This window comes from Eucyclogobius newberryi, unplaced genomic scaffold (genome assembly GCF_026437365.1).
Source record: "Eucyclogobius newberryi isolate DKJ021-1_F unplaced genomic scaffold, fEucNew1.0.hap1 SCAF_4, whole genome shotgun sequence".
In the NCBI taxonomy this organism is placed as follows: Eukaryota; Metazoa; Chordata; class Actinopteri; order Gobiiformes; family Gobiidae; genus Eucyclogobius; species Eucyclogobius newberryi.
Window position 1 is genome coordinate 39667823 of NW_027316056.1, and position 22017 is coordinate 39689839.

At 49.7% G+C, this 22017-nt stretch overlaps 2 protein-coding genes across 2 annotated transcripts; one reads left to right on the forward strand and one right to left on the reverse strand.

Moving 5' to 3' along the window:
- Positions 1–5498: 5498 nt before the first annotated feature.
- Positions 5499–13590, reverse strand: wdr83 (WD repeat domain containing 83). The gene is made up of 10 exons (XM_072462733.1): positions 13493–13590; positions 11842–11954; positions 11500–11620; positions 10666–10771; positions 10544–10592; positions 9664–9790; positions 9124–9191; positions 7251–7359; positions 6275–6389; positions 5499–5708 (listed from the first exon to the last, which is right to left on the reverse strand). Exons 2-10 carry the CDS (start codon positions 11942–11944, stop codon positions 5550–5552), a joined length of 957 nt encoding a protein of 318 aa, XP_072318834.1. The 5' UTR covers positions 11945–11954; positions 13493–13590; the 3' UTR covers positions 5499–5549.
- Positions 13591–13713: 123 nt separating this feature from the next.
- Positions 13714–16988, forward strand: wdr83os (WD repeat domain 83 opposite strand). Its single transcript, XM_072462957.1, has 4 exons — positions 13714–13868; positions 15449–15554; positions 16528–16625; positions 16712–16988. Exons 1-4 carry the CDS (start codon positions 13819–13821, stop codon positions 16776–16778), a joined length of 321 nt encoding a protein of 106 aa, XP_072319058.1. The 5' UTR covers positions 13714–13818; the 3' UTR covers positions 16779–16988.
- The last annotated feature ends 5029 nt before the right edge of the window (positions 16989–22017 follow it).

Sequence of the window (22017 nt, forward strand, 5' to 3'; positions counted from 1 at the left end):
TCAGAAACATAGAACATGTGTAAAAGCGCCCGTGAAGCGTCCAGAGGAGCGTTCAAAATCCAGGGGTTCCAACACATCCAAGAACTAGAGGAAGAAAGGAGATGGTAGTAGTAATGATAGGACTCGTCTGCAAGCCAAAAGAACGGCCAGAAGAACCTTAAAAAGAACTGAGGGACGACAATGGAAGAGTTGCAGACCAGGGTCAGGGCCAGGGTCAGGGTCAAGGCCAGGGTCAGGGCCAGGGTCAAGGCCAGGGTCAGGGCCAGAATCAGGGCCAGGGTCAGGGTCAAGGCCAGGGTCAGGGCCAGAATCAGGGTCAAGGCCAGGGTCAGGGCCAGAATCAGGGTCAAGGCCAGGGTCAAGGCCAGAATCAGGGCCAGGGTCAGAATCAGGGTCAGGGCCAGAATCAGGGTCAAGGCCAGGATCAGGGCCAGGGTCAAGGCCAGAATCAGGGCCAGGGTCAAGGCCAGAATCAGGGCCAGGGTCAAGGCCAGGATCAGGGCCAGGGTCAAGGCCAGAATCAGGGCCAGGGTCAAGGCCAGAATCAGGGCCAGGGTCAGGGCCAGGGTCAAGGCCAGAATCAGGGCCAGGGTCAGGGCCAGGGTCAAGGCCAGAATCAGGGTCAGGGCCAGAATCAGGGCCAGGGCCAGAATCAGGGTCAGGGCCAGAATCAGGGTCAGGGCCAGAATCAGGGCCAAGGCCAGGGTCAGGGCCAGAATCAGGGCCAGGGTCAGGGCCAGAATCAGGGTCAGGGCCAGAATCAGGGTCAAGGCCAGAATCAGGGTCAAGGCCAGGGTCAGGGCCGGGGTCAGGGCCAGGGTCAAGGCCAAGGTCAGGGTCAGGCTCCACTGGAGAAGAACGCTCTGCCTCATGATCCACAGAGGAACATGAAGATGATCCAGGCACAAAGGACCTCAGGACACCTCAGGACACCTCAGGACACCTCAGGACACCTCAGGACACCTCAGGACACCTCAGGACTTCACTGAACGTGTCTGAGAAGAGGGAAGTCCCGAGGCCCTGATGGAGTCTTCTGTGTCCTAAACTGGTTTGTCCTCCTGAGATGACGGACGCTGAGCAGGAGCAGAATCAGGAGCAGACGAGGAAATCCTGGATCAACTGTGGGATGAATTCCTGACAGTAAATTTGTAGATTTTGAACTGATTCCTTTGTAGTTCATCCGAGTGGATCTGTCTGACTCACTCATGTCATATCTTAAGTCTAAAGATCTCACTCCGGTCCTGTGAGGGCGGGGCCTCGTGACTCACACGGACCAGAAACAAGCTCAGAGGATCAGACTGAGGGCAGCTTTTGGGTCAATGATGCTCGTGTCTGAGACATTTGAAAATGTCTTTATGGTTCTATTCTTTTCTCAGTTTTGACAAATGGACAATGACCAAGTCCAATTCTATTCAGTTTATTTGTGCAGAGGCAGAACTGACAGGAGGCGTTTCCTGGCAGGATCGTGTCCTGAAGAGGTTCAGTCTGACGTCTCCAGCTGTGGGAGAGTAAAAAGACCCCTCGTCCCCGTTTACAGTCCTCCGGCCACATTTCTGTATTTCAATTCCCTCATTGGACTTTTAAATGTGTTTTCTGGTGAAAACACCACATGACCTGGATTTGCAGGATTATAGTTTATTACGACATCTAAAGGACCAAAATACTATTCGGGCCAAAGAACATTTACAACAATTATTTTGAGGCATATTTATGTGTTGAAGGAAATTATGTCAAAGGTTTTCTTTAATATTTCCCTTTGTAACTTTTCTGTTTGAGGCTTTCTCCTGAAGCTGTTATTACTCATCACACATTATCACTCATCACTGGCCCACTCTCACACACCTGCCCCTCCCCCACCTGTGCCCGCTCTCACACACCTGCCCCTCCCCCACCTGTGCCCGCTCTCACACACCTGCCCCTCCCCCACCTGTGCCCGCTCTCACACACCTGCCCCTCCCCCACCTGTGCCCGCTCTCACACACCTGCCCCTCCCCCACCTGTGCCCGCTCTCACACACCTGCCCCTCCCCCACCTGTGCCCGCTCTCACACACCTGCCCCTCCCCCACCTGTGCCCGCTCTCACACAGCTGCCCCTCCCCCACCTGTGCCCGCTCTCACACACCTGCCCCTCCCCCACCTGTGCCCGCTCTCACACACTTGCCCCTCCCCCTGTCCAGTACAGTCATCAGGATAAACAGAGACAATTTGCTGAGTGTCTTTCTCTCTTCACAAAGGTTCAAACTGCTTCTCTGACACTGAAACCTGTAGAAAAGAGTCCATAATAATAAAGACCTTTGTCCTTTTAGTCCGGCCTGAGGGCCGCGGGAGGACAGGGCGGACACAAGCCGCACCTTCCCCAGCGTCTCCGGGTAAACTACTCTGACTGGAATACAGTAGTTTCCTGAAAAACATCGAACATTGTCGACATATTTGAGATATTCTACATTTTCTACAGCGCAGAGAAAATCCCTGAATTTATGAATGTTCTGAGTTTACCCTTTTCAAAGTCAGAGGAATGTCTGCTCCATAAATATAACACAGTCGACTCTCCGTGGCAGCGGCATCACATTTACTTATGTTGAGATTGAATTTATACTTTTCAAATGTCTCTTTCAACATTTTACACTTGGCGATCTCTTCTCCTGCTCCTCCGTGTTGTTAAAGTCCTCACCACAAACAGAGTTAACTGGCAGCTTGTTTTCTCCTTTTGTTGTTGTACAATAAAGCAGGGCTTTTCAACTTCATATTCCTGAGGGCCTCTGGGCCCCGGAGCAGCTCAACACGCCACTGAAACAACTCTTTGGGACTAAAGAGCCCAAAACTATTTCAACTGAGTTAATGCAATAAAATAACTGCTGATAAATTAGATTTGTGTGAGAAATAACATCCAAAAGGCTTTACAGCTAACCAGCTAACATCTTCACTGAATGATCCATCCAGAACTGAACCAGGAGCAAACAAAAAGGCCCCAGGACACAATTGGGGCTCCCCTGGCTTCACTCTTTGACCCCGGGACACGGTTGGGGCTCCCTTGGCCTCACTCTTTGGCCCCGGGACACACTTGGGGCTCCTCTGGCCTCACTCTTTGGCCCCGGGACACAGTTGGAGCTCCCTTGGCCTCACTCTTTGGCCCCGGGACACAGTTGGGGCTCCTCTGGCCTCACTCTTTGACCCCGGGACACAGTTGGGGCTCCTCTGGCCTCACTCTTTGACCCCGGGACACAGTTGGGGCTCCCCTGGCCTCACTCTTTGGCCCCGGGACACAGTTGGGGCTCCCCTGGCCTCACTCTTTGGCCCCGGGACACAGTTGGGGCTCCCTTGGCCTCACTCTTTGGCTCCGGGACACAGTTGGGGCTCTCCTGGCTGTTTGGCCCCTGTCCCGCTCTGATCTCCTGATTCACAGTCGGCTCAGGTCTTCAGAGGAACCACATGAATGACACACCTCGGAAAAACATCTGGGCTCCTCCATGATTCACTCTGATTGGAATAATCCAGGAGCTGCTCGGAGTCTGAGCCCGGTGTGGAGCTGAGGCGAGGGGGGCCGACGTGTGGGGGGCCGACGCTCGGGCAGCTCCCCCTCTGTCCTGTATAAAACAGACCGGACCAAACGGAGATGAGGAGTTTGATTTGGGAGAAGAAGCTTAGAAGAGCCGACATGATGAAGGCCCCGCTCAGGACGCTGTGTGTGCTGCTGTGTGTGGGCATCGGGCGCGGGCTCGGGCTCGACCACGGGCTCGGGCACTCGCTCTGGACGCTGATGGATACGGGTCAGTACTCGTTCGATTGTTCAAGTCTGTTTTTAAATACTAGGATTTGTAAATGATTGAATAGTCTGTCATTTTTTGTATGGATTGTGTTTTTATTGATTGTTGCTTGACAGTGGCAGAGTGGTTAGCACACTCACCTCAGCAGGTCCCACATGTGATGATGCATGTTCTGCCTGTGCGTAGTTCACTCCTGTAGACGTCTCACTTGGATTGAGAGTGAGAGAAACGGGCAGTTTGTGTCAGATACAAATGATAAAGAAAAGCAATAGTTTGAGAGCTTCAGTCACTCACATGACCTCTGCATCCTCATCCCTGAGGCACATCCTCTGCATCCTCATCCCTGAGGCACATCCTCTGCATCCTCATCCCTGAGGCACATCCTCTGCATCCTCATCCCTGAGGCACATCCTCTGCATCCTCATCCCTGAGGCACATCCTCTGCATCCTCATCCCTGAGGCACATCCTCTGCATCCTCATCCCTGAGGCACATCCTCTGCATCCTCATCCCTGAGGCACATCCTCTGCATCCTCATCCCTGAGGCACATCCTCTGCATCCTCATCCCTGAGGCACATCCTCTGCATCCTCATCCCTGAGGCACATCCTCTGCATCCTCATCCCTGAGGCACATCCTCTGCATCCTCATCCCTGAGGCACATCCTCTGCATCCTCATAATTCACTGTCATCACAAACATTTTCCTTGTTGTTTCAGCTCAGAGTAGAGCCGCCGCTCCAGGAGCAGCTGAAGCTCAGAGGTTTGTCTCTGCGATGTCCTTCTTCCTCCGCTCCGCCCCCTCTGGCCCCGCAGGACCCCGGGCCCCCCGGGCCCGCCGCTCCCCTCCGGACCCTCCCTGCGCTCTGATCTCGGTGCTGGTCGGGGTGCGGGACCTGGGTTTGGGGTACGACTCGGACGAGGTGGTGCTGTTTAAGTTCTGCAGTGGGACGTGTCCTCAGCTCAGGTCAAACCACGACCTGGCCCTGAGCGCTCTGCTGCAGAGCGGACTGTTGCCTGAAGGGGGCGCCGCTCGGCACTACGCCCCCTGCTGTCGGCCCACACACCACGAGGACATGGCCTTCCTCGACAACAAGCACCGCTGGCACAAAGTGGAGCACGTGTCTGCGGCGGGCTGCGTGTGCGCGGGATAGAGGACGTGTCTGCTGCGTGTGCGCGGGATAGAGGAGGTGTCTGCTGCGTGTGCGCGGGATAGAGGAGGTGTCTGCTGCGTGTGCGCGGGATAGAGGACGCACACGTGGGACGCACACGTGGGACGCAGACGTTTATTTACACAGTATTCATTTAGTCAAAGTGATTGTACTTCTAAAGGTCCTGGACATTCTTTTCTCGGCCGCTCTTGGCCCTGAGGCCAAAGGAAACTGTTTCACTTTACATTATTCAAACATTTCTTGCAGTGTCTTTTGTATCTTTCATATTTTTTACCAGAATACTTTCACAAACAAACTTTTACTCTTGTGATTATTGTTTTACAGTATTTGGCCTGTGAAGTCATCCGACTCAAAACTATTTAAAAATGTAAATTATTGTTTTGTACTTGCAAACGTGATCTCAAAATGTATAAAACTATATTTATGTATTTATTTAACTTATTGAAATGTTGCTAATGAATCTAAACCAAAATAAAGAAGTTTAAAAGTGTAAAATAAATGTTCTTTTGATTGATTTTTATTTACAAGTGAATACAAAACACATCTTACACACTGGGCATCGGTTTATGGGACGCGGGCCACGTTTGGGCCACTTTGTCTCGAGTCTGGACCGCGGCTTACGTGTCCGTGTCCATCGTCTCCTCCGTGGCCTCTGATTGGTTGGACCAGAGTTGGACCCGCCCCTCCATGGCGGTGAGGAGGAGACACTCGGACGGGTGGAAGGACATGGACTGGACCACGGCTTTGCCCACGGGAAGCTTCAAGGCCAGCGAGCCCTGCAGAGAGTTTAAGAACGCTTTAACGCCAAAGAAATGTGGACAAATCATGATTTTAATATTAACTTTTAATCAAATAAAGTGTCCAAAATCCCCTCTGTATTTTTTATATTTAATATGTCAAAAACAAAATATATATAGCAAGAAATTTAAACCAAAGTCGATTAATTTTTCAGATTTGTACGTCCCAAATATGACGCATCAGGTCTATGGAAAAGATGCTCTTACATTTATCAGTTTCAATAAAAAATAAACTTTGTTCGTATTCACCTGCAGTTTGTCAAAATTAGCTAATTTGTTTTAAATGTAGGTAAACAAATTACAGGACAAATTTGCATTAATTAATTCAGCTCATACTTATTATACAAAATAATAAGGAAATAACTAAGGAATTAAAATAAATGTAAATAAAATAATATAAAAAATACAAATAATTAATAAATAAAAAAATAACAATAATAAAAAGATAATAATGAGAAATAAATAAATACATTCAAATTTTTTTTAAAAATTAAATTACATATTTTTCTCAGATGGTTTTGGGGCGTTAAGTGAGTGAGACAAACCTCCACCAGGTCCCAGCAGTAAACGTGTCCGTCCTCGGAGCAGCTCAGGACGTGGGTGTCTTTGCTGGACAGACAACAGTCCAGTTTATAGCCCTTCATCTGGTGCCCTTTGTATCTGAGGACCATAAACACAAACCATGACTTTAGGCCGTCTTTAGAGGTGCACTACCCACTTGTCTCCACCAGAGGCCTTTGTCTGAAACACAAGCACGTGATGCGGGCCAGGCAGATCTGTGGAGAGGCGACCCCACTCACTTTAAGAGCGCATGGGCCGGGAATCCCAAGGTCGCTCACGATTTGATATAATATTACGACACACGGCTCACGATACGATAATATCATTGAGTTCATAAAATAACTACAGCTGGATTAGATTTTTGTGAGAAATAACAAAACACAAAATGCTTCACCAGTATAAAAGACTGAGTTGTAGACATCTAGATACTGGTGGAAAAACTAAAAATGTCCAAACAATCACTGTCGTCCAGTACTAACCAGGTCATAACTAGTGCTAAACCAGAATAAAGCCAGTAAACAAGATTTTATTCATGTATTTATTTGGAAGATGAGTTGAGGACCGGTTTGAATTTTTGGCGGGCCTGATTTGGCCCCCGGGCCTCAGGTTGATTGGCCCTGCTCTACAGGACGCTCTGACTCACACTAGTCTGGACATTTGTTGGGTTTTGTCCTCTTTAAAACCTGAAGCTAATTTAACTAAAAATGAGTTTTAGGGATTTGTAATTTAAAAAGTCCAAATTGAATCCACATAAAAGTCCTAGTGAATTAATTTTTGTTTATTTGTGCATTTGGAGAAAAAACGTATCCAGATTCCTCGAGAAATATGAGAGTTACAGCTTTGTTTTTATGCTGAACGTGTCCAGCAGCTGATGGTCAGAACCAGGCCGCTGTAACGTCTCCCTGAGGCCAGCAGGGGGCATAAGTACATAATACAGGATAATAATGGAGTTTGTCTCACTCTCCGAGCAGCTCGCCCGTGCTTTTGTCCAGCAGCCTGAGCGTGGAGTCCAGGCTGGAGCTGAGCGTGCACTGCCCGTCTGCAGAGAAGCACACGCACGTGATGGGACCTGCCAACGATAAGAGAGACATGAGACGGGCGAGACGTGAGGCGGGCGAGACATGAGCCGGGCGAGACGAGAGCCGGGCGAGACGTGAGGCGGGCGAGACGAGAGCCGGGCGAGACGTGAGGCGGGCGAGACGAGAGCCGGGCGAGACGTGAGACGAGCGAGACGTGAGGCGACGTGAGGCGGGCGAGACGTGAGGCGGGCGAGACGAGAGGCGACGTGAGGCGGGCGAGACGTGAGGCGGGCGAGACGAGAGCCGGGCGAGACGTGAGACGAGCGAGACGTGAGGCGACGTGAGGCGGGCGAGACGTGAGGCGGGCGAGACGAGAGGCGACGTGAGGCGGGCGAGACGTGAGGCGGGCGAGACGAGAGCCGGGCGAGACGTGAGACGAGCGAGACGTGAGGCGACGTGAGGCGGGCGAGACGTGAGGCGGGCGAGACGAGAGGCGACGTGAGGCGGGCGAGACGTGAGGCGGGCGAGACGAGAGGCGACGTGAGGCGGGCGAGACGTGAGGCGGGCGAGACGAGAGCCGGGCGAGACGTGAGGCGGGCGAGACGTGTGACGGGCGAGACGTGAGGCGACGTGAGGCGGGCGAAACGTGAGGCGGGCGAGACGTGAGGCGGGCGAGACGTGAGCCGGGCGAGACGTGAGGCGGGCGAGACATGAGGCGGGCGAGACGAGAGCCGGGCGAGACGTGAGGCGGGCGAGACGTGAGGCGGGCGAGACGTGAGGCGGGCGAGACGTGAGGCGGGCGAGACGTGAGGCGGGCGAGACGTGAGGCGACGTGAGGCGGGCGAGACGTGAGGCGGGCGAGACGTGAGGCGGGCGAGACGTGAGCCGGGCGAGACGTGAGCCGGGCGAGACGAGAGCCGGGCGAGACGTGAGGCGGGCGAGACGTGAGGCGGGCGAGACGTGAGGCGGGCGAGACGTGAGCAAGGCGAGACGTGAGCCGGGCGAGACGTGAGGCGGGCGAGACGAGAGCCGGGCGAGACGTGAGGCGGGCGAGACGAGAGGCGACGTGAGGCGGGCGAGACGTGAGGCGGGCGAGACGAGAGCCGGGCGAGACGTGAGGCGGGCGAGATGAAGCGAGAAATACTAAATGTATTAAAAATGAAATCAAATCTCCCAAACAAGCGCGTAACGTGATGTTTCAGGCCTTTTATGCTCCGTTCACGTTCTCCACATTCTTGAACCTGGACAAAGACATTTACAGACGCACTTTACGTTCCACGATTTACAAAAAACCGTCACGATGTTCCGCTTTGTCATTATCGCCCACTTTTCATCGCGATATTCCAAATCTCATGTTGAAAGCAAACGTGTCATGAACGATACATGCTCTGGCCCCGCCCTGGTAAAAGCTCAGGTGAGTCAGTTTGACAGGATATTCATGTGTCTGAAGTGACTTGTTGCTACTGCCATCTTGAGGACAAAAGCTGCATGTTCACTGTGGGCTGTGGATTCTCTCTCCTCTGTCACGCCCCCAAAGACCCTGTGTGTCTAGAACTGTGTTCCTGTGATCAGGAGGGGCCAGTGGACTTACAGAGGTCACTCCAGACTGAGGCTGTTTGTTTCAGGTTGTTAGCAGCTGGCTAATGCTAGTGGCTAATGCTAGTGGCTATGCTAATAAACGTTAGCCTACTGCAGACAGATTTAAGGAGCCTCATTTCCAACTGTCTGGGTGTTCTGTTTTAGGATCAGACACAAAGTCTGTGCTCTTGAAAGCTTTGAGGGCGTGTCTGGGACAGAGGGCGTGTCATATTTACTGCTGATGAAGTCCACGTGCAGCTGCCCCATCCGCAGATCGTAGCGCCTCACTCTCCCGTCTACACACCTGCACACAACACACACACAACATACAACACAGAGACAACACACCGACACACAGACACACACACACACACACACACACACACAGAACACACACACACAGACGCACAACACAAACACAACACACAGAAACACACACATACACACACAACACACAGAAACACACACATACAACACACACACACACACACACACAGAAACACACACATACAACACACAGACACAGAACACACAGACGCACAACACACAGACACACACAGAACACAACACACACAAAAATGAATCACAAAGTCATTTATACTACAATTTACATGACAGAAAATGTGTATAGGATTTTGAACCAGCGCGCAACGTTTCAGTTCAGTTTGAAAAGTGTTCCAGGCTGTGGGAGCAGCTTGACGGAACGCTCGCGTCTCCACATCCCTCCACGCTCTAGAGAGGAAACCAATGGGTTCAAAGAGTGAAGAGTGTTTTACCCGGTGAGCAGCTCGTGTTGCGCCACCTTCAGGCTGCTGATGCTATCGCGCGCCTCATCCAGGATCTGGATTGGCTCCTGTTTGCGAGAGCGCGTGTCCCAGCAGCGCACCGACCCGTCAATGGAGCCTGAAATCACAGATAATACGTGTCTTAAACTAGTTTACTTGAACAGATATCGATACAGACAAAATTACAAAAATAGTAGTTTCTTTTATGTTTTTATTTTTACAAACCAAGAAATAAAAGCAAAAAAAATGACAGAGGAAAAAAGAGTAGAAGCATTAAAGGTCTGGTACATGTCCCCTTTGTCCCAATATCCGGTAAATTTGTCAATTTCCAAGTTATTTTACAAATTATTATTATTACTTGGAATATGTTCCAAAAGTATCCATCACTTATATTGCAGGGGTTTTATGTCCCAGATACATCATTTGAAAGGCTATTATTATTATTATTGTCCCTGTGGATAATGTGCACTAATTTTATAAAAGACCATGACACGGTTTTCCAATAATGTTCTTTTATGTTCCCATTCTTCATCCGCCACAACAAACCACAAACTCTTCTTCTCATTCCCACTTATTTCTAATATACTTATTGTCCTTGAGAGTTCTGATGCAAAAGCTTTTATAAATGTCTTGTTATTGTCTTGATTGTATAAAAAAGACAATTATACATACATTTCTTATAATAATTGTTGTATCAAACAAGGTGTAATCCTTTCCTTTACTATGAAAATACAGTTTGAACAGTAAAAAGTATCATTTTAGTTACATGTCAAATACAGTAAGTGAAGACAAACGATTGTTCTCTACCGTATCCCATAGCAACACACACTTACATTTAGAAACATTTAAGAGCTCAAAATGTGTGTCTGACCTGACAACATGACCGTCGCCTCTTCGTTGAACTGGACACAATTCACTTTCTGCAAAAAAAAAAAAAACACCAGTTAATTTTCCTCCTTCAAACGTTGGAAAAAAGGGCGTTCTGGGACTGACCCCTGCGTGACCCCTGAGTTTACGTGTGACCTGCCCCGAGGCCACGTCCCACAGGATCACGGTCTTGTCCGAGCTGCAGGAGCAAAGCTGGCTGTTGTCAAAGGAACTGAGGAAACAGAGAGGAAAACACCTCACGTCAGAGTGTCACAGTCATCGTGAGAAACATTTACATTATCAATTCATGCCGCCCTCAGGAGCCGCCCTCGGGGGCCGCCCTCGGGAGCCGCCCTCGGGGGCCGCCCTCGGGGGCCGCCCTCGGGGGCCGCCCTCGGGAGCCGCCCTCGGGAGCCGCCCTCGGGAGCCGCCTGCGTGCCGCCCGCGTGCCACAGTTTGAGAAATCACACTTTCTTTATGATAAAGTCAGGTTAATGTCACAGAAACGGTCGGATCAAACTTTTCTGAAGCAAAAGGTTTCTTCAGTTCAACTTCATTTTACTTCTAAAATTGTCACTTTTTTATTTTTTTAAATCAGAAAAAGGTTTATTGCTGTTGCAAGTGAACACAATTCATAAATTAGACATAAATTAGACCTTTGCTTTGACATCAATTAATAATAATAATAGTAGAATATTAAAATACCATAAATAAAACAAAGGAGTTTGGTGTTCTATTGTGACCAGAGGAATCATAATTATCCCAGTCCAGCCCCTCGTACCCGTTTCCCGCTCACTGACCCGTCCCAGCCCCTCGTACCCGTTTCCTGACCCGTCCACGTCCAGCCCCTCGTACCCGTTTCCCGCTCACTGACCCGTCCCCGCCCAGCCCCTCGTACCCGTTTCCCGCTCACTGACCCGTCCCCGCCCAGCCCCTCGTACCCGTTTCCCGCTCACTGACCTGTCGGCGTCCAGCACCTCGTACCCGTGCCCGCTGTAGGTCTTCAGTAGGTTCCCTCGGGTCACGCTCCACAGTTTCAGAGACTTGTCGGCTCCGCACGACAGAAAGTAGTTCCCGTCCACTGCAGGAAACACTCAAAACATCAGCGACGACGAATCACCCGAAGATGCGCCCGAGCCGCCCGCTTCACTGTGATTGGCTAGTGTCATAACAGCGGCTGACCAATAGGAGGAGCGGGTCGACGCGTGGCAGAAAAGCACTGAATCGACTTAAAAACAACTCGTCATGACTATTTGATTGAATACTTTGTGAGAGAAACACGTGTTCAGGGTGAGTATTTACCGTTGAATCTGACCGCTCTTACTGCCCCCTGCTGGCAGTCCACGGAGCGGAGCAGGACCTGAGGCAGCTGAGGGTCCTCGGGTTTGGGGGCCGGGAACGCCATGGCCAGACTCCTGCGGGGACCAGGACAGTATCAGGATAAAGAACTCATTCATCCACTAAGGAAATATTTCTGTCAAACATGCACGAATATGATTTTACAATATACAAGTAAATAAAGATGAAACATAGTGGTTGTTATGCTGATCAAATAAAAGATAGATGACTAAAAATATATATATTTAAGTTAACATTTAGGTTTTTTTACTATAGCGTAAAACATGTACAACTCCAGTAGATGGCGGTAAATGCACCTTTTTGGCTGCAGTAAAAAGTAACACAAGTTGAGATTTCAAATATTTAACACGCACTTGTAGTGACAGAAACGAGTGATATTTAGGCTCAAATTTAATAGCACAGTTTCACATACATACATACATAAGAATCTGATTAGAAAAAGAATCAGAAAACCCAATGATTAGAGCTCATAAAACACAAGTCAGTTAATGAATAGATTTTTATAGTAACTTGTATTTGGAGGACAAAGTACAATGGATTTTATAATAACTATTTTAATTTCATGTTTCTCTTTTTGCCCTTTCATCATACATCATTTTCCTGGTCAAAACCTGCAGAGGTAGTAATAATACAAATGTAGTAATGATAGTAGTAGTAGATGTATTAGTAGTAGTCGTAGTTGTTATAAAATGTAGTAGTAGTAGTAGTAGTAGCAGTAGCAGTAGCAGTAGTAGTAGTAGTAGCAGTAGTAGTAGTAGTAGTAGTAGTAGTAGTAGTAGTAGTAGTAGTAGCAGCAGTAGTAGCAGCAGTAGTAGCAGCAGCAGCAGATGTATTAGTAGTAGTCGTAGTTGTTATAAAATGTAGTAGTAGTAGTAGTAGCAGTAGCAGTAGCAGTAGCAGTAGCAGTAGCAGTAGCAGTAGCAGTAGTAGTAGTAGCAGTAGTAGCAGTAGTAGTAGTAGTAGTAGTAGTAGCAGCAGTAGCAGTAGCAGTAGTAGTAGCAGCAGCAGCAGTAGCAGTAGCAGTAGTAGTAGCAGTAGTAGCAGTAGTAGCAGTAGTAGCAGCAGTAGCAGCAGTAGCAGTAGTAGTAGTAGTAGTAGTAGCAGTAGCAGTAGCAGTAGCAGTAGTAGCAGTAGCAGTAGCAGCAGTAGTAGCAGTAGCAGTAGTAGCAGTAGTAGCAGCAGTAGCAGTAGCAGTAGCAGTAGCAGTAGCAGTAGCAGTAGTAGTAGTAGTAGTAGTAGTAGTAGTAGTAGTAGTAGTAGTAGTAACAGTAGCAGTAGTAGTAGTAGTAGCAGTAGCAGTAGCAGTAGCAGTAGTAGTAGTAGTAGTAGTAGTAGTAGTAGTAGTAGTAGTAGTAGCAGTAGCAGTAGTAGCAGTAGTAGTAGTAGTAGTAGTAGTAGTAGTAGTAGTAGTAGTAGTAGTAGTAGTAACAGTAGCAGTAGTAGTAGTAGTAGCAGTAGCAGTAGCAGTAGCAGTAGCAGTAGTAGTAGTAGTAGTAGTAGTAGTAGTAGTAGTAGTAGTAGTAGTAGTAGCAGTAGTAGTAGTAGCAGTAGTAGTAGTAGTAGTAGTAGTAGTAGTAGTAGTAGTAGTCGTTACCTTATCGATGATAAACAGACGTGATGATCCGGTTAATCAAAGTAACTTTCATAATTCACAATCAAACCACTTCTTCTTCTGTGAAAAGCATCTCTCAAACATTTAGCACGCTTCGGCTAAACACTGTACACCGGAAATGTGTGGTTTTGTCAAAATAAAATCGCGACTGCGTTTTCAACCTCGGCTCGCGTTTACCAAAATACCTTTATTGTGAAAACGTCCGCCCGGAAACTCCCAACCCTCCTTCTCCTTTCATCCACGGAACGTTCACTTTAGCGAATAAAACTCTCCCAAAGAGGACATCTGTGCGGCCATCGGTGCTCATCATGTCCTCGAACAACATGTCGGACCCGCGCAGGCAGAACAAGATTCTGAGGTGTGTGTTTTTTGGTGCAGAACTCTATTAAATTAATAGCAACATTTGCGGATGCTAACAAACGAGCTAATGCTAGCCCTTTAAATGCATTGCAGGGGGAAGAGATTAGCATTGGGACGGGATTAATTCAAAGGACAGTGGGGTTTTACTGGGTTTTTGGTGTTTTAAAAGTGAATAGTGTGATTAATTAATATTTTCAGAAACAATAATGTGTCATGTGTCGAGTAGAAAATCCCAGAGGTGTAAAAAGGACACGACCCACATCACTGGGGCTAGAAAAGGGGCTAAAGTGGGGTCAAACCAGGTCTGATCTGGGACTAAACCGGGTATGATCTGGGACTAAACCGGGTATGATCTGGGACTAAACCGGGTCTGATCTGGGACTAAACCGGGTCTGGATTTGGGGACTAAACCGGGTCTGATCTGGGGTCTAAACCGGGTCTGATCTGGGACTAAACCGGGTCTGATCTGGGACTAAACCGGGTCTGATCTGGGACTAAACCGGGTCTGATCTGGGACTAAACCGGGTCTGGATTTGGGGACTAAACCGGGTCTGGATCTGGGGACTAAACCGGATCTGATCTGGGGACTAAACCGGATCTGATCTGGGGACTAAACCGGATCTGATCTGGGGACTAAACCGGGTCTGATCTGGGGACTAAACCGGGTCTGATCTGGGGACTAAACCGGGTCTGATCTGGGGACTAAACCGGGTCTGATCTGGATCTGGGGACTAAACCGGGTCTGATCTTGGGACTAAACCGGGCCTGATCTGGGGAGTAAACTGGTCTGGATCTGGGGAGTAAACCGGGTCTGGATCTGGGGAGTAAACCGGATCTGGATCTGGGGACTAAACCGGGTCTGATCTGGGGACTAAACCGGGTCTGATCTGGGGACTAAACCGGGTCTGATCTGGGCACTAAACCGGGTCTGATCTGGGGACTAAACCGGGTCTGATCTGGATCTGGGGACTAAACCGGGTCTGATCTTGGGACTAAACCGGGCCTGATCTGGGGAGTAAACTGGTCTGGATCTGGGGAGTAAACCGGGTCTGGATCTGGGGAGTAAACCGGATCTGGATCTGGGCACTAAACCGGGTCTGATCTGGGCACTAAACCGGGTCTGATCTGGGGACTAAACCGGGTCTGATCTGGGCACTAAACCGGGTCTGATCTGGGGACTAAACCGGGTCTGGATATGGATCTGGGGACTAAACCGGGTTTGGATCTGGATCTGGGGACTAAACCGGGTTTGGATCTGGATCTGGGGACTAAACCGGGTCTGATCTGGGGAGTAAACCGGGTCTGATCTGGGGAGTAAACCGGGTCTGAATCTGGGGACTAAACCGGGTCTGAATCTGGGGACTAAACCGGGTCTGATCTGATCCGGGGACTAAACCGGGTCTGATCTGGGGACGGTCTGAATCTGGGGACTAAACCGGGTCTGAATCTGGGGACTAAACCGGGTCTGAATCTGGGGACTAAACCGGGTCTGAATCTGGGGACTAAACCGGGTCTGAATCTGGGACTAAACCGGGTCTGATCTGTGACTCTTGCTAACGCACTAAACGCTTCCTCCAGGTACAAGGCCCCGAGCACCGAGACCAACCCGACTCTGGAGGACCCCACCCCGGACTACATGAACCTCCTGGGCATGATCTTCAGCATGTGCGGCCTCATGCTCAAGGTGACGCTTCACAACACGCCTCCGTGACACGCCTCCGTAGGCTCCGTGACACGCCTCCGTGACACGCCTCCGTGACACGCCTCCGTGACACGCCTCCAGAACCGGCACGTGTCCACTGAAACGTCACACATCCATTATCGTGGATACCCTTTGTCCTTCATCCGCTGTTGTTTCTTTATCCACACGAGATAAAATCAACACACAACAAACAAATGACAATGATGAGGTTTGTTGCCACAGCAGCCACAGGTGGAGTTAATTTACACGGCAACGGTGATGTCATCACGTCAAACGTTAGTGTTACAATTATTATGAGAAAAAAAATCACGTTTATTGAGACGTTTGTGAGCAGCTTTAAAGTTAAATGCGTCCAAAAAAGTACTTAATGTTTAAGTCCATTTCTGGGCTACATATTGAACAAAAAATACTTCATCTTGCTTCTAAAACTGTCACGATTATTAGGGTTTTTTTGTTTTACGATTATATTGTCACGGAATAATCACGATTATGGATTTTAACCTGATAATCTTGACATTCCTTGCCATGAGTTTGTGCTTGTGACAGAAGATTGAACATATTGATCTGGCCTGTATCAATATCATCCGCTTTATTCAATATGTTAGGACGATAATAACTCTCCAAATTGTACTCTTTGTTGATTCATTTCTCCCTGTGGCCCTCAGAGGCGACTGTTGTTGTGATTTGACTCTTTTTGATCTTTTGACCGAGTTCTCGCGTCGAAAACGTCCCAGAAAAGTTCAGAAACTCCCCTCCGAGCGTCAGAAACACTCCATCTCGAGGTGTTCAGGGGGTGTTCAGAGGGTGTTCAGAGGGTGTTCAGAGGGTGTTCAGAGGGTGTTCAGAGGGTGTTCAGAGGGTGTTCAGAGGGTGCTCAGAGGGTGCTCAGAGGGTGCTCAGAGGGTGCTCAGAGGGTGCTCAGAGTTTGACCGGTGTGCTCTGGTCTTGTGTGCAGTTAAAGTGGTGCGCCTGGATTGCCGTGTACTGCTCCTTCATCAGCTTCGCAAACTCCAGGAGCTCCGAGGACACTAAGCAGATGATGAGCAGCTTCATGTGAGTTGCCGCCGAACCCCGCTCCGCAGAGCTGACCCGGCCCGCGGTGATTCACCAGGATTCTCATGTCCGTTTTTTTTCCCCAGGTTGTCCATCTCTGCGGTCGTCATGTCGTACCTCCAGAACCCGCAGCCGATGTCGCCGCCCTGGTGACGCTCACGAGGACCAATCGGAACGGCTCGGATCGACAGGACGGCCAATCGGCTACGAGGAAAGAATGAGGAACGAACAAGGAACGAGGAATCATAAAAATGGACTCTTTAAGTTAAACGTGTGATCTTTATAAATGCTTTTATTGTTGAAGAAACTTTATACGGTTGACAATTTTCAGCAAGATGTTAAAAATAAAGTTTTGAAATAAAATTATGGCTTTTTGCCATTTTTAATCAAGTGTTTCTAGGGAGTGGCCTGAGGAGCAGTGTGCAGAGGGGGAGTGTCCCGAGGAGCAGTGTCCCGAGGAGCAGTGTCCCGAGGAGCAGTGTGCAGAGGGGGAGTGTGCAGAGGGGGAGTGTGCAGAGGGGGAGTGTCCCGAGGAGCAGTGTCCCGAGGAGCAGTGTCCCGAGGGGGAGTGTGCAGAGGGGGAGTGTGCAGAGGGGGAGTGTGCAGAGGGGGAGTGTGCAGAGGGAGAGTGTGCAGAGGGAGAGTGTGCAGAGGGAGAGTGTGCAGAGGGAGAGTGTGCAGAGGGAGAGTGTGCAGAGGGAGAGTGTGCAGAGGGAGAGTGTGCAGAGGGAGAGTGTGCAGAGGGAGAGTGTGCAGAGGGAGAGTGTGCAGAGGGAGAGTGTGCAGAGGGAGAGTGTGCAGAGGGAGAGTGTGCAGAGGGAGAGTGTGCAGAGGGAGAGTGTGCAGAGGGGGAGTGTGCAGAGGGGGAGTGTGCAGAGGGGGAGTGTGCAGAGGGGGAGTGTGCAGAGGGGGAGTGTGCAGAGGGGGAGTGTCCCGAGGAGCAGTGTCCCGAGGAGCAGTGTCCAGAGGAGCAGTGTGCAGAGGGGGAGTGTCCCGAGGAGCAGTGTCCCGAGGAGCAGTGTCCCGAGGAGCAGTGTGCAGAGGGGGAGTGTGCAGAGGGGGAGTGTCCCGAGGAGCAGTGTGCAGAGGGGGAGTGTGCAGAGGGGGAGTGTGCAGAGGGGGAGTGTCCCGAGGAGCAGTGTGCAGAGGGGGAGTGTCCCGAGGAGCAGTGTGCAGAGGGGGAGTGTCCAGAGGAGCAGTGTGCAGAGGGGGAGTGTCCAGAGGAGCAGTGTGCAGAGGGGGAGTGTCCCGAGGAGCAGTGTCCCGAGGAGCAGTGTGCAGAGGGGGAGTGTCCCGAGGAGCAGTGTGCTGAGGGGGAGTGTCCAGAGGAGCAGTGTGCAGAGGGGGAGTGTCCAGAGGAGCAGTGTGCAGAGGAGGAGTGTCCCGAGGAGCAGTGTCCCGAGGAGCAGTGTGCAGAGGGGGAGTGTCCCGAGGAGCAGTGTGCAGAGGGGGAGTGTGCAGAGGGAGAGTGTGCAGAGGGAGAGTGTGCAGAGGGAGAGTGTGCAGAGGGAGAGTGTGCAGAGGGAGAGTGTGCAGAGGGGGAGTGTCCCGAGGAGCAGTGTGCAGAGGGGAGTGTCCCGAGGAGCAGTGTGCAGAGGGGGGAGTGTCCCGAGGAGCAGTGTGCAGAGGGGGAGTGTGCAGAGGGGGAGTGTCCCGAGGAGCAGTGTGCAGAGGGGGAGTGTCCCGAGGAGCAGTGTGCAGAGGGGGAGTGTCCAGAGGAGCAGTGTGCAGAGGGGGAGTGTCCCGAGGAGCAGTGTGCTGAGGGGGAGTGTCCAGAGGAGCAGTGTGCAGAGGGGGAGTGTCCCGAGGAGCAGTGTCCCGAGGAGCAGTGTGCAGAGGGGGAGTGTCCCGAGGAGCAGTGTGCAGAGGGGGAGTGTCCCGAGGAGCAGTGTCCTGAGGAGCAGTGTGCAGAGGGGGAGTGTCCCGAGGAGCAGTGTCCCGAGGAGCAGTGTGCAGAGGGGGAGTGTCCCGAGGAGCAGTGTGCAGAGGGGGAGTGTGCAGAGGGGGAGTGTCCCGAGGAGCAGTGTGCAGAGGGGGAGTGTGCAGAGGGGGAGTGTCCCGAGGAGCAGTGTGCAGAGGGGGAGTGTCCCGAGGAGCAGTGTCCTGAGGAGCAGTGTGCAGAGGGGGGAGTGTCCCGAGGAGCAGTGTGCAGAGGGGGAGTGTCCCGAGGAGCAGTGTGCAGAGGGGGAGTGTCCAGAGGAGCAGTGTGCAGAGGGGGAGTGTCCAGAGGAGCAGTGTCCCGAGGAGCAGTGTGCAGAGGGGGAGTGTCCCGAGGAGCAGTGTCCCGAGGAGCAGGACAGGAGCGGGACAGAAATAGTCAACAATTAGTGAATGGGCGTAGCCCATTCACTAATTGTAGACAACAGCAGCGCGAAGCGCTGCATTCCTCCAAAAACCCTCCTGGCATCGTCCCGTACGCGAGAATCCATGCCGCAGGCATGAGCCATGCTTGTATCTGCTCAAATCAATGGAAGTCTATGGGGAGTGGGCGGGGCATCCCGACGGAATAGGGAGTGACGAGCGCGTAAGCGCTCGTAATGATGATTCCACCCCATGGCGGCATCGGGAAGGCTTAGAGCTTTCAAACGATGTATAATTTGTTGTTATAGTGGAAACGGCTATATTGTTTTTGCTAAAAATATTATTATTAGGCCCGAGCCCCAGCAGGGCGGAGGGCCTATTGCTCCCGCAACGCTGCCAAAGGCTTTGCGGGAGCTTTGAACTCTAATTTGACCCCCTGAACATGCTCAAAAACTCACCAAACTTTGCCCAAAATTCAGAATCGGCGAAAAAAATTTTTTTTTCTGGGCCATTTTTTTTTCTGTTAAAAAATGGCGCGACAGCGCCACCGACAAAAGTCAAAATACATTGCGCCTATGGGAGACGCCCCGAGTTCAACTTTGTCGTAGAGCTACGAAATTCGGAACACACATTCCTCTCGTGAGGACAAAAAAAAATATTATTGTGGCCACGCCCCCAGATTTACCCTATGGCCGCCATCTTCCTTTGAAAATGAAAACACGCTGTGTTAGCCATTTTGTTCACGTCAAACTTTGACGAACTCCTCCTAGGGCGTTTTGCCCACCGACTTCAAAATCGGCGGACGTCCTCTGGACAAGTGGGGCATCTAAAGTTATCCAATTTTTTGAGATACCTTTTACGGTCTGTGTGCGGCGCAGCCGCAAAGTTGGTCAACTTATTTTGGAATATTGCAGCTCTAAAAATTGCTCCCATTTGATCAAAACGAGTCCGATTAGGACCAAATTTGAATCAGTTGTTAAACTTTCAAGTTTGGACCAGTTTAGGATGACAAAATGAAATGGGCGCGATAGCGCCCCCTACAGAGTTGCCTTTGAGTGAACATTGATGGACAAAAACAAATGTTCTAAACTTTGCCCAAAATTCTATTTTGGGGTCCCGAGCAAAAGGCCAATCAAACATATGCCTTAATTTTTACGGCGTAGCCGTAGCCATGACATAAACCTCCCATGTTATCCCTATGGGAAAATTGCTAAATCTCTCGAATATCCACATTTTTATGTTTTACACTTTAACGAAGTCCTCCTAGGGCGTTTTGCCCACCGACCTCAAAATCGGTGTACGTCCCCTAGACAAGTGGGGCATCTAAAGTTATCCAAATTTTAAGGATAGCTTTTACGGTCTCTGTGCGACGGAGCCGCAAACGTTTCCCAGAATTCTGACTATTTGGCCTTCAGAGTGGCCTATAAACAATAGAGTTTTTCCAAATGACATTATATTTTGCAAGGAATTCTAATTTGCCATCCTGATCATAAAAGTATGAGAGCCAAAGTCCTATTTTGTACGGCGTAACCGTAACGATGACAGAAACATCCCATGATATCCTTATGGGAAAATCGCGAAATTGCTCAAATCACCACATTTTTACGCTTCACACTTTAATGAACTCCTCCTAGGGCGATTGCCCGATCAAACTCATATTTGGGGAAAATCATCTACACAAGCGGGGCATCAAAAGTTATCCATATTTTGATTCTAAGTGCTACGGTCTCTGTGTGGCGGACCCGCAAATATATGTCACAAATGGGAAAACAGCAAAATCTCTCAAATTACCACATTTTTATGTTTTACACTTTAACAAAACTTCTCCTAGGGCGTTTTGCCCACCGACTTCTAAATCGGTGTACGTCCTCTAGACAAGTGGGACATCTAAATTTATCCAAATTTTAAGGATAACTTTTACGGTTTCTGTGCGACGGAGCCACAAATTTTACCCAGAATTTGGATTATTTGGCCTTCAGAGTGGCCTATAAACAATAGAGTTTTTCCAAATAACATGACATTTTGCACTAAATTCTAATTTGCCATCCTGATCATAAAAGTATGAGAGCCAAAGTCATATTTTGTACGGCGTAACCGTAGCGTTGACAGAAACATCCCATGTTATCCTTATGGGAAAATCGTAGAATCGCTCAAATCACCACATTTTTACGCTTCACACTTTAATGAACTCCTCCTAGGGCGATTGCCCGATCAAGTTCATATTTGGAGAATATCATCTACACAAGCGGGGCATCAAAACTTATCCATATTTTGATTCTAAGTGCTACGGTCTCTGTGTGGCGGACCCGCAAATATATGTCAGAAATGGGAAAACGGCGAAATCTCTAAAATGACCACATTTTTACGCTTCACACTTTAACGAACTCCTCCTAGGGCGATTGCCCGATCAAGCTCATATTTGGGGAAAATCATCTACACAAACGGGGCATCAAAAGTTAGTCATATTTTGATTTTAAGTGGTACGGTCTCTGTGCCGTGGAGCTGCAAATATACTGTCACAAATGGGAAAAACGCCAAATCCTTGAAATGTTCACATTTACGCTTCACACTTTAACAAACTCCTCCGTGGGCAATAGCTCGATCAAGCTTTACTTTGGGAAATATCATCTACACAAGCGGGGCATCAAAAGTTATCCATATTTTTATTCCAAGTGCTACGGTCTCTGTGCGGCGGCGCAGCAAATTTGACTGACACTTGTGTTCATTTGCACTGGATTGGCCATGTCCAATGTGTCCCCGTCTGTCAAGTTCTTTTTTAATTCAACACACAATAAGGGCGCCATCTTTATCAAGTCGAAAGTGCAGAGTCGGAAGGCCGGCGGCCCGCGAGGGCCGTTGGATGCCGCTTGCGGCTTTAATTTTGTATGTTATTTCTCATCAAAATCTAATCTAGTATTTTATTTTATCAACTCACTTTATTGAAACAGAGTTTCTCACGAACTCAGAACACATGACGCTCTTCTGTTTTAACCGCTCTAACAAAGAACAAACTAGTTGAAGTCTAGTTTGTCCTTTGGCTGTTCCCGTACACAGCTGTTCAGAGACGCGCATGCGCAGAGCTCCTGTGGTG